Below are 15,204 nucleotides of genomic sequence, written 5' to 3'. Positions count from 1 at the left end.
ATGCATCTTTGAATTATCAAAGTGTAATATTCATTGATACTTTAGCCTTTTCCCATACAGTACAGGGCTCTATAACACTTGGAATTCTATCTTTACTGACATAGATGCTATTTCTTTATATATTATAAGACTGTATATGTTAAAAAACCCTAAGGTATTATTTTAAGCAGTTGGTATTCAGTTAGAATAATGTACATATTTCCAGTTTTTATTTATCTTTATTTTTGTATTGTCCAGTTCACATCTAAGGTAATTTCCCTTGGGTACGGAGGACTCCTTTACTGTTTCTTTTGCTGTACATCTTTTGCGGTGAATTTGTTTCATTTGTCTGAAAATGTCTTTAAAGATTTTTCCTCTTTTGCTATATTTATAGAATGTCAGTTTGGCAGTTATTTTCTTTCAGCACTATAAAGGTAGCATGTTTTCTGGCTTTCATTGTTGAAGTCAGTTCTGTCTATTGCTTCTTTTTAAGACACTTTGTCTCTTTTCTAGGTTGATCTTAAGATTTTCCCTTTTTCTTTTGGAATATCTTAAAGTGATTTTCTTAGGTGTGGATTTCTAAATGTGATGTGCATGGAATTCTTTTTATTTATATGTGTGGGGTTTATAGAACATTTTAGGGGGAGGTTCTTAACTACTTAAATATTTATCTATTTATTTTCCAGGTATTGCTTCTCCTTTACTTTTGGAACTCCACTGACATATCTGTTAGAATGACATTTTAACTTTATTTTCTGTATTTTCTTTTTTGTATTTTTCATTCTTATTTCTCTTCCTACTTTATCTTGAATGTATTCTTTTAACTTCTAATTCCTTCTTGTTTTAAAAATATTTTTTTTTAGGGGTGCCTGGGTGGCTTGGTCAGTTAAGCGTCCAACTTTCGCTTAGGTCATGATCTTGCGGTTCGTGGGTTCGAGCCTCACGTCGGGCTCTGTGCTGACTGCCAGCTCAGAGCCTGGAGCCTGTTTCAGTCTGTGACTCCCTCTCTCTCTGACCCTCCCCTGCTCACGCTGTCTCTCTCTCTCTCTCTCTCTCTCCTAGAAATAAATAAAAAAACATTAAAAAAATTTTTAAAAAAATATTTTTTTAAATAATTTAATGACTTCTAATTCCTCCTTAAAGTATGTCTTATCTTGCTGTTATCTATGCTGTTATGCATATGCATTGATTTTTTTTTACTTTTGGTTATAGAATTTTTCACTTCTAGAGTTTACATTGGTTTCTTTTTATGGTTTTGAGTTCTCTCACAAAATACTCAGCCTTGTTTCCTATTGTCTAAAACACAATAATAATATAAGAAAATTTCTTTTAGAATTGTTGTCTAACAACTCTCATAGTGAGGCTCTTGTGTTATCTATTTAAATACTTTTGCTTCTTGTGACTTTAATTCATGTTCCCTTATCTTCCCATGAACTTGAATTTTAAAATTTCTGGGGCACCCAGATGGCTCAGTCGGTTGAGGTCTGATTTTGGCTCAGGTCATGATCTCACAGTCCGTGAGTTTGAGCCCCGCGTCGGGCTCTGTGCTGACAGCCAGCTCAGCCTGGAGCCTGTTTCAGTCTGTGACTCCCTCTCTCTCTGACCCTCCCCTGTTCATGCTCTCTCTCTCTCTCTCTCTCAGAAATAAATTAAAAAAAAAACATTAAAAAAAATTAAAATTTCTAAGAAATTATGTCACGTTTATTTGTAAAATTGTTTTTTAGAGCAAGTTGCAGCCTATTCTATGATCAGTTACCTGGATTACATTTAGTAACGATAATAAGGGTAAGCCTTTAAAGTCTGTATCCAGAATGAAGGGGATGTTCACCAGGCCTTCTCCTTGTTGTTATAGTGTGTGTCTTTGAATTTGTTGACTGTCAGAAGGCGTTCAGTCTCTTAGCCACCTCTCTGGAACTGGCAAATGCCCCTAGGGCAGAGTGGTTCCAAATTCCAGTCTTATCTTTTTGCATTCACATCTTCCCTTGTTTCCATTTCAGTAAATATTTGTTCTGTTGTTAGTTCTCCAGTAGCTTCAAGCAGATTTTTAAAATATATGTCCATCTTGTTCTAAACAGGAAGTGTGATCTAAATTACCTAGTCCTTTATTACTGGAAGTTAAGCCTATCTTCAGATTTCTTGGTATGAGAAATTGGTAATACACATCCCACATTGTTTAATTAAGCTAATTGGGATTTTTGTTTTTTCCTGTAAGCCTTTATATAATTAGCATGAAATTTAGAAGTTCTTTCTTTGTAAGCTTGAATATAGAATTGTGGAATCACTTTTGAAGTTCAGAGAAAGACTTACATTTTATAAGGCCTTTCTGTCTGCGTTACCAGATATCTTTTTGGAAGACTACCATAACTATTATTTTCCAAGATTTTCATTGATAAATTGATTATTGCTGAACTGGAGGACTCAATATATGTGCAAAACACCCAAAAACAGATACAAAATTCATTCTGACCTTAGTAAGACTTGGCAGATAGGCAGATAGTTTTCTGTGATTATGAAATTAACAGAAGAGAAAAGTCTGTAAAAGACTATTGGCAGATGAAACCCAGGAGTTCATAATTTTGAGTCAAGAAGATACCAGAGGGCAATACAGATATATTTGCAATGGAACTATATGTGGAGATGAGGTTGTGTAAACTAATGATGGGAAACCTCATTAAAATGAAGTTGAGAGGTTCAGCAAGGGGAGCTATCATTCCCTACCAATTGTAGACACAAGAGGAAGACGTGGACTTGACCTTGTACCTGGGTGCTACTTTATTATCCCAGCTGGAAGAAGAAACACTGTTGTTGTTGTTGTTGTTTTTTTAAGGTTAACAAGGTAATGGTTGTGCTGATTGAGAAATGGATATCCTGCAATTAGTGAAGTCCTGAAAACTATTTGTAGTAGGTTTTACTGCCAGAAGGGAAAGATTTAAATCATTAACTTTATTTTCTTAAACTGTCCAGATCTTAGTGAATTTTATTTCCATGGGGACTTAACTTCATTTTATTTTTATTTTTAAAGTCTGTTTATTTTGAGAGAGAGATAATGTACACATGCTTGTGCACCTGGGCAGGTGGGGGAGGGGCAGAGAGTTGGAGAGAGAATCCCAAGCAGCTGAGCATTGTCAGCACAGACCCTGACACAGGGCACTAACCCACAAACCATGAGATCATGACCTGAGCTGGAATCAAGAGTCAGTCACTCCACTGACTGAGCCACCCAGGCTCACCTTAACTTCAGTTTTAAAGTAGAAATAGTGAAGGGCACCTGGGTGGCTCAGTCAGTTAAGTGTGTGACTTTGGCTCAGGTCATGATCTCATAGCTTGTGAGTTTAAGCCCCATGTCAGGCTCTGTGCTGACAGCAGTTTGGAGCCTGCTTCGTGTTCTGTGTCTTTCTCTTCCCCTCCGCTGCTCATACTTTGTCTCTGTCAACAGTAAAACAAAATAAACAATAAACAATAAAAAAATAAAATAAAATAGGAATTAGAATATTTGCTGTCAACTAGAAAAGACAATTATTCATTTTATCTTGGAAATCTGTTTCAGTAGTAGTGGGACTAAAGGGTAGCTCTTGGTTTTTATTCTGTAGTTTAAACTTTTAGCTAATTAAAATTAAAATCTTATAATGCCTTTTGGTGGTATCATTAGAAAGTATGAGATCAGTTTATTGTATGTTTCTCTTAAAAATTAATTAGTATCAAAAAGCAGATTCAAAATTATGTGCCTGTTTTATGATCCAGTTAGTTAATTCCCTGACACATGTATACTTTTGACAGAAAAATATTCTGGCAGCTGCTACAAACAGTGCAGTTTTGCACATTTAACGTGAATAAGAAGTAAAGTTCTCTTGAATAGCTTTTTCCTTTCTATTAAAATGTGATTTGACAGGAAACCAAAGTGACTTCAATTTTAGTTTAAAAGTCTTCTTAGGTAACATGCAGACATCACATTAATTTATCAGAAGTGGTATAATACGAGAGAGACTGAGTAGTTTGACGATTGGTTTGTGTATGCTAAAGATCTTTTCTTGTAGTAAGTAAAGGTATTTCATGATAACCCATGACCAGTGGAGATGCTGTTAGGAAAAGATAAATGAAATGGTCTTGAGAAAGATTAAGGAAGCTAAAGGGGGAAGAATTGTTTTGATGAAAACTTTCATTTTTAATTATTTACAATAAGAATACTCTGTCATCATTTTTTTGCTTCTAGACAAACATTTATTTACTTTCATAATCCTGTATCGGTGCTTTTGGGGATAGCTGAGGTGATTTAGTTTCTGTTCATAGCACAGTGCAAACACATAGGTGATTATCATTTATGTGTGGACTTATTTCTCATCTGAGTCAACAGCATGAGTACAGCTTACCTTGTGTCAAATGAAAGACCCTTTGTAGCATTAATCACAAACATAGTTACTTGTTTAAGGTCATCTTTGTGAACATTATAATTTTATCCAGCCATTAATCAAGTTACATATGGTTTTCCCCTGATTTCACAGTGTGGATTTTGTACTAGGATCCTTCTTTGAAGTTTACCCCAGTAGCTTCAGGAACTGTCTGTGGTTTGTGAATCCAAGAGATCCTAAACTGGAAAAGTTGGTAGTTTTAGTTAGGTCAGTACTTGAAGATGTGACATTGATGGTCATATAAGTTTAGTGTGGAAGTAAAGAAAATTTGTTAAGGTATGATTCAACTTTGTTCTTTTTGTTTTATAAACAATTAAAAAATCTGAAAATTGGGCTTTGTTATAGAAATGATAGTTAAATAACAAGAAATGATAAAAAGAATGTAAAACTGAAGGAGTTTACCTCATCACTAACCAAGTTCATTTCTCTGTGCAGGTATAATTTGACATCCTGAGAGTTTGTCTTAGCAAGAAGGAAGTGGAAAATACTCTTGAAAAGAAAACTAAGACAATAAGGAAGCCAGAACTGACTTTTACATGGTGATCTGCTCACTTACCAGTATGGACACTTTTCCCACCATATTTCCTCCTGGTGGAGACAGTGGACTGACAAATTCTCAATCTGAGTTCCAAAAAATGTTAACTGATGAAAGGTTACGATGTGAACATCATAAAACTAACTATCAGACTCTTAAAGTTGAACACACAAGGTAAATTGCTTAAATTTGGAGGTGAGGGGCTTTATTAACAATTTTTTTTTGGTCTGAATTTGCTCTGGAACATACAGTATAGTTTTGTTAGTTTGTAGTACGTAGATTTAAAACTTCTTTTTAACACAGTAAGATTTTCACTTTAAAATTACTTAATTCAAAACTAAGCATAATCTTAAGTGTGTTATGAATTGATAAAAGTCTTGCTTTGAAAGTAGCAAGACCTAGAAAATTAAATGTTACCTAGGTGGCTAAGTGTGTTTTTCCCCTGGCAAGTAAAATTGTATTTATTTTGAGAGAGAGAGAGTGTGGTGGGGGAGGGCAGAGAGAGAGGAGAGAGAAAGTGGGAGAGAGAGAATCCCAAGCAGGCTCCACACTGTCCGTGCAGAGCATGACATAGAGTTCAAACCTACGAACCCACAAACTGTGAGATTATATCCTGAGCTGAAATCAAGAGTCAAATGCTTAACCAACTGAGCCACCCAGGCACCCCTCAAGTACAATTGTATTTATAAACTACAGTATTAATAATTAAGTGAAACTCTGTAAAGAAAAGATGTTTGTGAATTTAATGGAATAAATGATACTGGTCTTGTTCTATACTGTTGGTTGATTTTACATTATGTAAGGTCATTAGAAACTAAAGGATATCCTTAAAATTAAGTTCTTTTTTTAAAAATCAGGTTGCAAGATGAGTACATAAAGTCACAAAATGAACTTAAGCGCCTATTAAATGAAAAGCAAACTCACCAAGAAAAATTTCAGCTGCTGCTTGAAGAGCTACGAGGGGAATTAATAGAGAAAACTAAAGACTTAGAAGAAATGAAACTGCAGGTAAGAAGATATATTTTAGTTAGCCCCTCAAGGTCCTTAATAGTTGGACTAAGAATCAAATTGACATGAGACAAATTAATAGAAAATCGAATTTAGTTTTGTAAGTATGCAGAATCCATACACATGGAATTCCAATGACAGGCAACAGGATGCTTATATGACATCTTATATACCAGCTAGGGAGACTGGTAAAGTCTGGGGCTACAAGGGGAAAGAAGATCGTTAGCAGTATGGTGAGAGGAGATGTTTGGAAAACAACGATTGAACTGTTAAGTGGATAAATTTCTTATTCACAGAGGAACCTCTGTTAATAGCTCTCCTCTTGGTATAGGCTCCCCTTTCCAGTTCAATTTAGGCAGTTGAGGGAAAAATAAAGAGCTCTTCCTGAATCTGAAGGGTTTTGATTACTTTTAAGCCAAAATAATCTTCACGCCAAACTGGCCCATTGTCCAGGACTCTGGGTCTGGAGTTCTTTCTTGTCCAGCAAAAAAGTGGGACGCAGGATTAAAAATTCGAGAGAGACTAATGTCTGGGAGGAGACAAGATCCCCACGTTAGGGTTCTTGCTCTGTTTTTATTAGGATCAGAAGGCTTACAAACCTTATGAGCGTGCACAAAGAGATAATGAAATCGTGAACACTTAACTCATGGACATGAGGGAAAGGGGGTTTTGAAGATATGTGGTATTAGGGGTTTGGGTTAATACAAAACAAAATCCTGGCAGAAGGTTGTTTACAGAAGACATGAGGCACCACCTCTGTTTACCTAAACTGGTCTAGGGGACCAGAAAGACTAAGCATGCTACCTCAGGGTGAACAAGTCACCTTTCTTTTGCTATTTAGCTCCACTCCCACATTGGTCTGTAGCCCTATTTATCTGTTTACCTTATTTGGTCCTTCCTGTGAAAACAGCTTTCTGCTATTGTGCTAAATTCGGGGATGTTTCAGCCCTGAATACCTAATTTTATTTACCTCATCTTGGATGTTTTCATCCTGAGATTCCCTATTCCTGTACCTTTGTCCTTTAGTGAGGCCTTTGTGTCTCCCCCCCCCTCCCCCACTTTACCTAAACTTGGGTGTGTACATCCTGTGGCTTTCTAATTCCTTATGCCTTGTTAACACATTGGTGCAAGCTCAGGGAATTCCTAAACTTATTCCACACAGCCCGTCTTGGGGAGGCCTGCCCTTTGTCCCTATGGTACAAAAGTAGTCAGATCTTGGTAAATTTGGTGAGTTCTGCCTATCTTCTTAATGAGTATTTTGCTACATTTCCAGGTGGTATAATTTAATATTCTTTCACATATTCTACAGTGTTAGCTACCGCATAGGGTTTAGCCATGAAACTGTTATTTTATGTAAATTTGTATTAAATTACCTGTTCTGATTTAGGTATTTCACTATTTAGAATAATTAGGGGAAAGGCTGGTTTGAATTGATAAATATTCAGAGTTAAAGAGTATTTTTATTTATTTATTTTCTTTTTTATAATTTTTAAAAATGTTTTATTTATTTAAAACATTAATAATGTTTTTATGAGAGAGAGAGAGAGACAGTGTGAGCAGGGGAGGGTCAGAGAGAGAGAGAGACACAGAATTCAAAACAGGCTCCAGGCTCTGAGCTAGCTGTCAGCACAGAGCCCGTCGCGGGGCTCAAACCCATCAACTGTGAGATCATGACCTGAGCCAAAGTTGGACACTTAACCAACTGAGCCACCCAGGCGCCCCTAAAGAGTATTTTTTAAAGTTTTACTAATTTTTCTTTATTATAACTGAAGCTGAGCTAAAAAAAAAAAAAAGACTGATAGGTTTTTTCGAGGTTTTCTTTTTTATTAAAAATTATTTTTATTATTGAGGTATAGTTCACAAGACTGATAGTTATTTTTAAGAGGCCACTTAAAGGACTATGAAAACAATATGGGCACATAATTTATGTGTGCAATGTAAGATAAATGGTGTTTCTAAAGCAAAAGATAGTTGATACTAAAGTACTGATTATAGTTTTGTTTCTCACTTGTCTAGAAAGTTGACCAAGCTAAATTTAACTATAGCACCAGTCAAATTTACCATAAATTTCAAATTAGTAGATATTAGCAGTGATATTTTCCTATATTGATTTAATCTCTAAATGGCACCAACTATGTATCTCTGCTTATCAAGTGCTTGGTACAAATAACAAGGTATTTTTAATACTGGAATTTTAGGTTGATAGAGTAAAAAGCTGTCTTTCATCTAGTATGGGGCATATCACCCAATTCATGGATTTCTTGGACAGCAGTGTTAGAGGTTGGTTATTCAGTATCTTCTTGAAATCTTCCATTGTTGGAAACACCACCACTGAGCTTGGGTTGGAGTCTCTCCTGTTTTTTAAATATTCAGGACATTTAAACAAATAAAAACCTCAGAAATAGGAGTTGAGTAGGGAAATGTAATTTAAGCTATAAAATTGGTGCATTAATTTGTTTTGCAAAAATTCAGAGACCTATGTAAATGAGAATCAGTGAACACTGAACCCAAGGAGTTCAAAGTATTCTTCAGGCATTGCAGAGATCATCACTTTCTTCAGAGTAACATCTAGACATACTTATTTGTACCAAGTACGTGCAAACAATAAACTGAAGACTGGAGTGTTTATATTAATATTGGATAAAATAGACTTCAAGACAAAAAGATGTCACTTAAGATAAAAAGTTTATTTTTATAATAAAAAATGGGTCAGTTCACCAATGAGATGATGACCTTTAATAAACAGTTGTTTTTTATGCCTTTGTTTTGTCATGTGAAGAGGGTAAAAGTTGTTAACAGTTGGCTATGAAGACTAATGAGATAACATGTAGACTTTTAGTACAATGTCTGACACAGTAGAAACTCCTAAATGATGGCCATTTTTATTCTATTTGAATGCAGGTTCCGTAGGGCAGGAGCATTTTTCATGTGTTCCCAGTGCTCAAGTATATTTATATTTGTATTTATATATTTTATAGTAGCAAATATTTGTTGAATGAATGACGAGTAAATAGAACAAATGAGTGAATTGAAAATGTTGTTCTGTTCATATAGAATACAGTGTTCTTCTCTCATATGTACCTAAAGCTTAAGCATCTTAGAGTTGATAATGATCTCATTTTTTCCTGTCATGAGTTAAATTGTGTCCACCAAAAAGGTATGTTGAACTTCTAATGCTCAGTACTTCAGAACGTGACCTTATTTGAAAATAGCCTTTGCAGATGTAATTAGTCAAGATGGGGTCATATTGAAGGATAATGGGTCCTTAATCCAATATGACTGGTGTCCTTAGAAGAAGTAGAGAACAGATGCAAAGACAGAAACACATGGGTGAGGGGCAGGAGGGGAGTAGGGAGAATGTCCTGTAGTGACAGAAGCAGAGATCCAAGTGCTGCGGCTGCCAAGGAATGGCCAGGATCACCAGCACACTGCCAGGAGCTAGAAAGAGGCAAAGAAGGATCCTTCCCTACAGTTTTCAAAGGGAGTGTGGCCTTGCTGACAACTTGATTTTGGACTTCTAGCCTGTAAGACAAATTCTGTTGTTTTAAGATACGTATTTGTGGTATTTTGTTATGGTAGCTCTGGGAAACTAACACACTGTCCAAAGCAGAATTCCTTTTTGGAACATTTGTGACACAGGGATTTTTATTCCCTGCTTCATTGCTTTCAATGCAAGAGAACCCAGTGAATGTTTAAAGTGATCCAGTTCCATTTATGTATTGGAATATGTTAAATATTTCCCCTCTCATACTGAAATGAAATCATCTTCCCTGTTGTCTCTCCCTTGGTTGTTGTACTATTCCTTGGATCTACACAAAGTAACTTAGGACATTTCTCCATAACTTCCCAGATGTTTGCTGACAAATATAATTTATCTGGTAAAGTCTCTCTTTTTCAAAATAAACATAACTGGTTTCTATATGATATGTATCTGGTAAAAATAAGCTAAGTAAAGAGAGATCTCTCTCTCTATTTATATACACATGTTGAAGCAATGTAGCTATTTGCTTTATGGATGTTTGCACTTTGTACAAATTGCCAGTTGAATAAAATCAATTCCACAAAGTAGAATCAGTAAGAAACATTTTAATAAATGTTTATGAAAGATGATTATTTTCAGAATAAACATGTATTATCTTGTCTACCTGCAAAATGCCTTTTCTGAGTGAAGATTTAATATCCCTTTGGCTTTTATAGAAAAATGATATAAAAGACAGTCAATTAAAGAATATTTCGGTGTCACTTGTATAGTTGCAGTGAATGGGAATAGTAATAGTGTCTGACTTTTAGGATGATTGTAAAGATGGAATGAGACAATGCATAGAGAGTGTTAGTACAGTGCTTTGATATAGTTAAGTGGTTAGAACGTGTTAGCTATTGTTATTCTATTGTTATGTACCATGTTAGCCAAACTTTTTTTTAAATATGAGTTGTTATATTTTCTGATACAAATTTTAAAAGTTACTTTACCAAAAATTTATATGCTTTCTTTATGCTGCCAGGCAATTGAAACTATATAACCCAGTATTTTTCCTACTTTATTTGGCTGCTAGGAAGCTCAGCAAAATTTATTATTCAGTTTGTCATTAACTTGTTAAGACTCTCCGGCACAGCAATATTTGCCTTCTTAAATTAAAACGTTCTTTGAAAAATATTGGTCTGTTTTATATCAGCATGACAAGTGTTGGTGTAATATAGATTTAATATAGGTAATGATACATTTTTGTTAAGTTTCTTTTGAGACAAGTGGTGGCAGTATTCCATTAGAAATCTTAAGACAGCATACTTTCCTCCTAAAATAGCACGTGGAAAATCCTCTAACTCTATGTGTGTTTTGATGGGGAGAGGGGAGGATAACAGATTTTTTTTTTTTTAATTTTTTTTTAATGTTTTATTTATTTCTAGGAGAGAGAGAGAGACAGCGTGAGCAGGGGAGGGTCAGAGAGAGAGGGAGTCNGACTTATTTCACTTAGCATAACACTCTCTAGGTCCATCAATGTTGTTGCAGGTGGAAAGATGTCTTTATTTTACTTTTTTTTTAGACAGTCTTTTTTTTTTAATGTTTTATTTATTTCTAGGAGAGAGAGAGACACAGCTTGAGCAGGGGAGGGTCAGAGAGAGAGGGAGTCACAGACTGAAACAGGCTCCAGGCTCTGAGCTGGCAGTCAGCACAGAGCCCGACGCGAGGCTCGAACCCACGAACCGCGAGATCATGACCCAAGCGAAAGTCGGACGCTTAACCAACTAAGCCACCCAGGCGCCCCCAGATTTTTTTTTTTAAGTGTGTGTGTGTTTGTTTTTTATAAGATTCTTAGGAGGTAACGAAAAAAAATCTTACAAAGACTTTTTATCAGAGACTTTATAGATTATAAGATTCTTGTGTAGTTACCAACTTCAGTGTTCATTTCTCCTTTGTGTAGAACCATAATCCTGCTTGTATTATTTTTCTACTGTATTAAAGATTTTCTTTAACATTTCTTATAGTACAGATCTATTGGTGAGAATTTTTTTGAGCCCTTATACATCTAAAATAATTGATTTTAAAGATATTTTTGCTGAGTATTCATTTCTAGGTTGACTGTTTCCCTCCTTAGTACTTTAAAGATATTGTTCTGTCTTTTCACTGATGTTGTTTTACATAAGAAATTTGCTGTCGTTCTTAGGTTTTGTTCTGTGTATGCAGTGAGCCTTTTTTTTCTTGGCTGCTCTTTAAGATTTTCTCTTTATTGCTAAATTTATTTTTTTTTTAAGTAGGCTCCACGCCCAGTGTGGGGCTTGAACTCACGACTCTGATTTTAAGAATCACATGCTCTACTGACTGAGCCAGCCAGGCCCTCCTCTTTATTGCTGATATTGAGCAATTTGATTGATGTGCCTTTTACTTCAACTTTCTGGTGCTTAGGATTTATTGAGCTTCTTGGGTCTGTGGGGTTACAGTTTTTATCACATATAGAAAATTTTTGTACGTTACTTCTGAAAAAAGTTTTTTCTGCCTTCTTTGATCTCCTTTCACGATTCCATTATTAGGCTACTTAAAGTTTTCCTGTAACTCACTGATGCTCATTTCATTTATTTTCAATCTTTTTGTCTCCTGTTGCATCTTGGATAGATTCTATTGTCATGTCTTCAGGTTCACTGATCTTTTTTCTTCTGTACTATCTAAGCTTCCATTAATCCCATACAGTGTATTTTTCATCTCAGAAATTATACTTTTTAATCTGAGGTCCAATTTTGGACTTTTTTATACCATCCTTATATCTACTTAACATGTTCAGTATTTTTTCTAGCTTTTTGAACATACGTTATTCAGTTATAATTCAGTTTTAATGTTTTTGCTAATTCTAAAATCTGTATCAACTGAGTTGTTTGCTTTTCTTGTTTTCGTGGGTAATGTTTTCCTGCTTCTTTGCATTTCTGATAAAATTTTTTTGGGTGCTAGACATTGTTAATTTCATGTTGAGTGCTAGATAGTTTTGTATTCTGATAAATATTTTTGAGCTTTGTTCTTGGGCACAGTTACTTGAAAGCAGTTTCATCTTTCTAGGTCTTATTTTTAAGATTTTGTTTTGTTTTTTTTGTTACAAATAGTTTATTGTTAAGTTGGTTTCCATATAACACCCAGTGCTCATCCCCACAAGTGCCTTCCTCCATGCGCATCTCCCCCCTCCACCCCCACACCCATCAGTCTTCAGTTTGTTCTCAGCATTCATGTCTTTCATGGTTTGCCTCTCTCCTGCTCCCCCACTATTTCCCCCCTTCTCCCCCTTTGTCCTCCGTTAAGTTCCACCTAATCCTCCTATACGTGCAAACATATGGTATTTGTCCTTCTCTGCCTGACTGATTTTGCTCAGCATAACACCCTCAAGGTCCATCCATGTTGCTACACATGGCCAGATTTCATTCTTTCTCATTGCCAGGTAGTATTCCATCGTATAGATAACCCACATTTTCTTGATCCATTCATCCACTGATAGACACTCAGGCTCTTTCCATGTTTTGACTCTTGTTGAGAGTGCTGCTATGAATATTGAGGTCCATGTGCCCCTATGCATCAGCACTCCTGTATCCCTTGGGTCAAATTCTAGCAGTGCTAATGCTGCGTCCTAGGGGAGTTCTATTGTAAACTTTTGAGCAATCTCCACACTGTATTCCAGATGGGCTGCACCAGTTTACATTCCCACCAACAGTGTAGGAGGGTGCCCGTTTCTCCACATCCTCACCCGCATCTACAGTCCTCTGATTTGCTCATTTTAGCCACTCTGACCGGCATGAGGTGGTATCTCAGTGTGGTTTTGCATTGTATTTCCCTGATGAGGAGGGATGCTGAGCATCGTTTCATGTGTCTGTTGGCCATTTGGATGTCCTCTTTGGAGAAGTGTCTGTTCATATCTTCTGCCCATTTCTTCACTGGGTTGTTTGTTTTTCAGGTGTGGAGTTTGGTGAGTTCTTTATAGATTTTGGATATTATCCCTTTATCTGATATGTCATTTGCAACTATCTTTTCCCATTCCATCGGTTGCCTATTAGTTTTATGGATTGTTTCCTTTGCTGTGCTGAAGCTTTTAATCTTGATGAGGTCCCAGTAGTTCATTTTTGCTCTTGATTCCCTTGCCTTTGGGGATGTGTCAAGTAAGAAATTGCTGTGGTGGATGTCAAGGAGGTTGTTTCCTAATTTCTTCTCTAGGGTTTTGTAGGTTTCCTGTCTCACGTTCAGGTCCTTTATCCATTTTGAGTTTATTTTTGTGTATGGTGTGAGAAAATGATCTAGTTTCATTCTTCTGCATATTGCTGTCCAGTTCTCCCAGCACCATCTGTTAAAGAGGCTTTTTTTCCATTGGATATTCTTTCCTGCTTTGTCAAAGATTAGTTGGCTGTATCCTTTTGGGTCCACTTGTGAGTTCTCAATTCTATTCCATTGGTCTAAGTGTCTGTTTTTGTGCCGATACCATACTGTCTTGATGATGACAGCTTTGTAGTAGAGGCTAAAGTCTGGGATGGTGATGCCTCCTGTTTTGGTTTTCTTCTTCAATATTACCTTGGCTATTTGGGGTCTTTTGTGGTTCCATACAAATTTTAGGATAGTTTGTTCTAGTTTTGAGAAGTATGCTGGTGCAATTTTGATTGGGATTGCATTGAATGTGTAGATTGCTTTGGGTAGTAATGACATTTTAACTACATTTATTCTTCCAACCCATGAGCATGGAATGTTTTTCAATTTCTTTGTGTCTTCTTCAGTTTCCTTCATAAGTTTTCTATAATTTTCATCATACAGATCTCTTATATCCTTGGTTAGGTTTATTCCTAGGTATTTTATGCTTTTTTGTGCAATTGTGAACGGGATCAGTTTCTTGATTTCTCTTTCTTTTGCTTCATTATTGGTGTATAAAAATGCAACCGGTTTCTATATGTTGATTTTGTACCCTGCAACTTGGCGGAATTCTTGGATCAGTTCTAGTAGTCTTCTGGTGGAGTCTGTCAGGTTTTCTATTTAGAGTATCATGTTGTCTGTGAAAAGTGAAAGTTTGACTTCTTCCTTGCGGATTCTGATTCCTTTTATTTCCTTTTGTTGTCTGATGGCTGATGCTAGGACTTCCAGCACTATGTTAAACAACATTGGTGAGAGTGGACATCCCTGTCGTGTTCCTGATCTCAGGGGGAAAGCTCTCAGTTTTTCCCTGTTGAGGATGATGTTAGCTGAGGGCTTCTCATAGTTGGCTTTTATGATGTTGAAGTAAGTTCCTTCTATCCCGATTTTCTCAAAGGTCTTTATTAAGAAGGGATGTTGTATTTTGTCAAATGTGTTTTCTGCATCTATCGACAAGATCATATGGGTTTTATCTTTTCTTTTGTTGATGTGATGTATCATGTTGATTGATTTGCAAATACTGAACCAGCCCTGTAACCTAGGAATGAATCCCACTTGATCTTGGTGGATAATTCTTTTTATGTGTTGTTGGATTTGATTTGCAAGTATCTTGTTGAGGATTTTTGCATCTGTATTCATGAAGGATATTGGTCTGTAGTTCTCTTTTTTTGCTGGATCTCTGTCTGGCTAGGGAATCAGTGATGCTGGCTTCATAAAATGAGTCTGGAAGTTTTCCTTCAATTTCTATTTTTTGGAATAGCTTGGGAAGAATTGGGATTAATTCCGTTTTAAATGTCTGGGAGAATTCCCCAGGGGAGCCATCAGGTCCAGGGCTTTTTTGTTCAGGGATTTTTGATAACTGATTCAATTTCTTCACTAGTTATGGGTTTGTTCAGAATTTCTGTTTTTTC

At 36.1% G+C, this 15,204-nt stretch overlaps 1 protein-coding gene across 7 annotated transcripts in view; it reads left to right on the top strand.

Annotated features, from left to right (window-relative positions):
• Positions 1-15,204, top strand: part of CEP83 (centrosomal protein 83) — a 152,023-nt gene that overhangs the window by 51,505 nt on the left and 85,314 nt on the right. For 6 of the 7 annotated variants that reach the window (XR_005529160.1, XR_005529159.1, XM_039236629.1 and 3 more), the window contains 2 exons: positions 4,821-5,094; positions 5,778-5,928. Coding sequence is in view for 5 of the 7 variants with exons in the window: in XM_039236629.1 (XP_039092560.1) it covers positions 4,922-5,094; positions 5,778-5,928 (324 nt within the window). In the remaining 2 variants the exon portion in view is untranslated. Of the gene's footprint in view, positions 1-1,502; positions 1,514-3,526; positions 3,529-4,820; positions 5,095-5,777; positions 5,929-15,204 lie in introns of those variants that run through there. The other variant, XM_039236630.1, reaches the window with a different exon arrangement.

This window comes from Hyaena hyaena, unplaced genomic scaffold (genome assembly GCF_003009895.1).
Source record: "Hyaena hyaena isolate Hyena2069 unplaced genomic scaffold, ASM300989v1 scaffold_113, whole genome shotgun sequence".
NCBI classification, from domain to species: domain Eukaryota; kingdom Metazoa; phylum Chordata; class Mammalia; order Carnivora; family Hyaenidae; genus Hyaena; species Hyaena hyaena.
The sequence above is the reverse complement of the archived record's forward strand: the minus strand, read 5'-3'. Positions and strand labels throughout refer to the sequence as shown.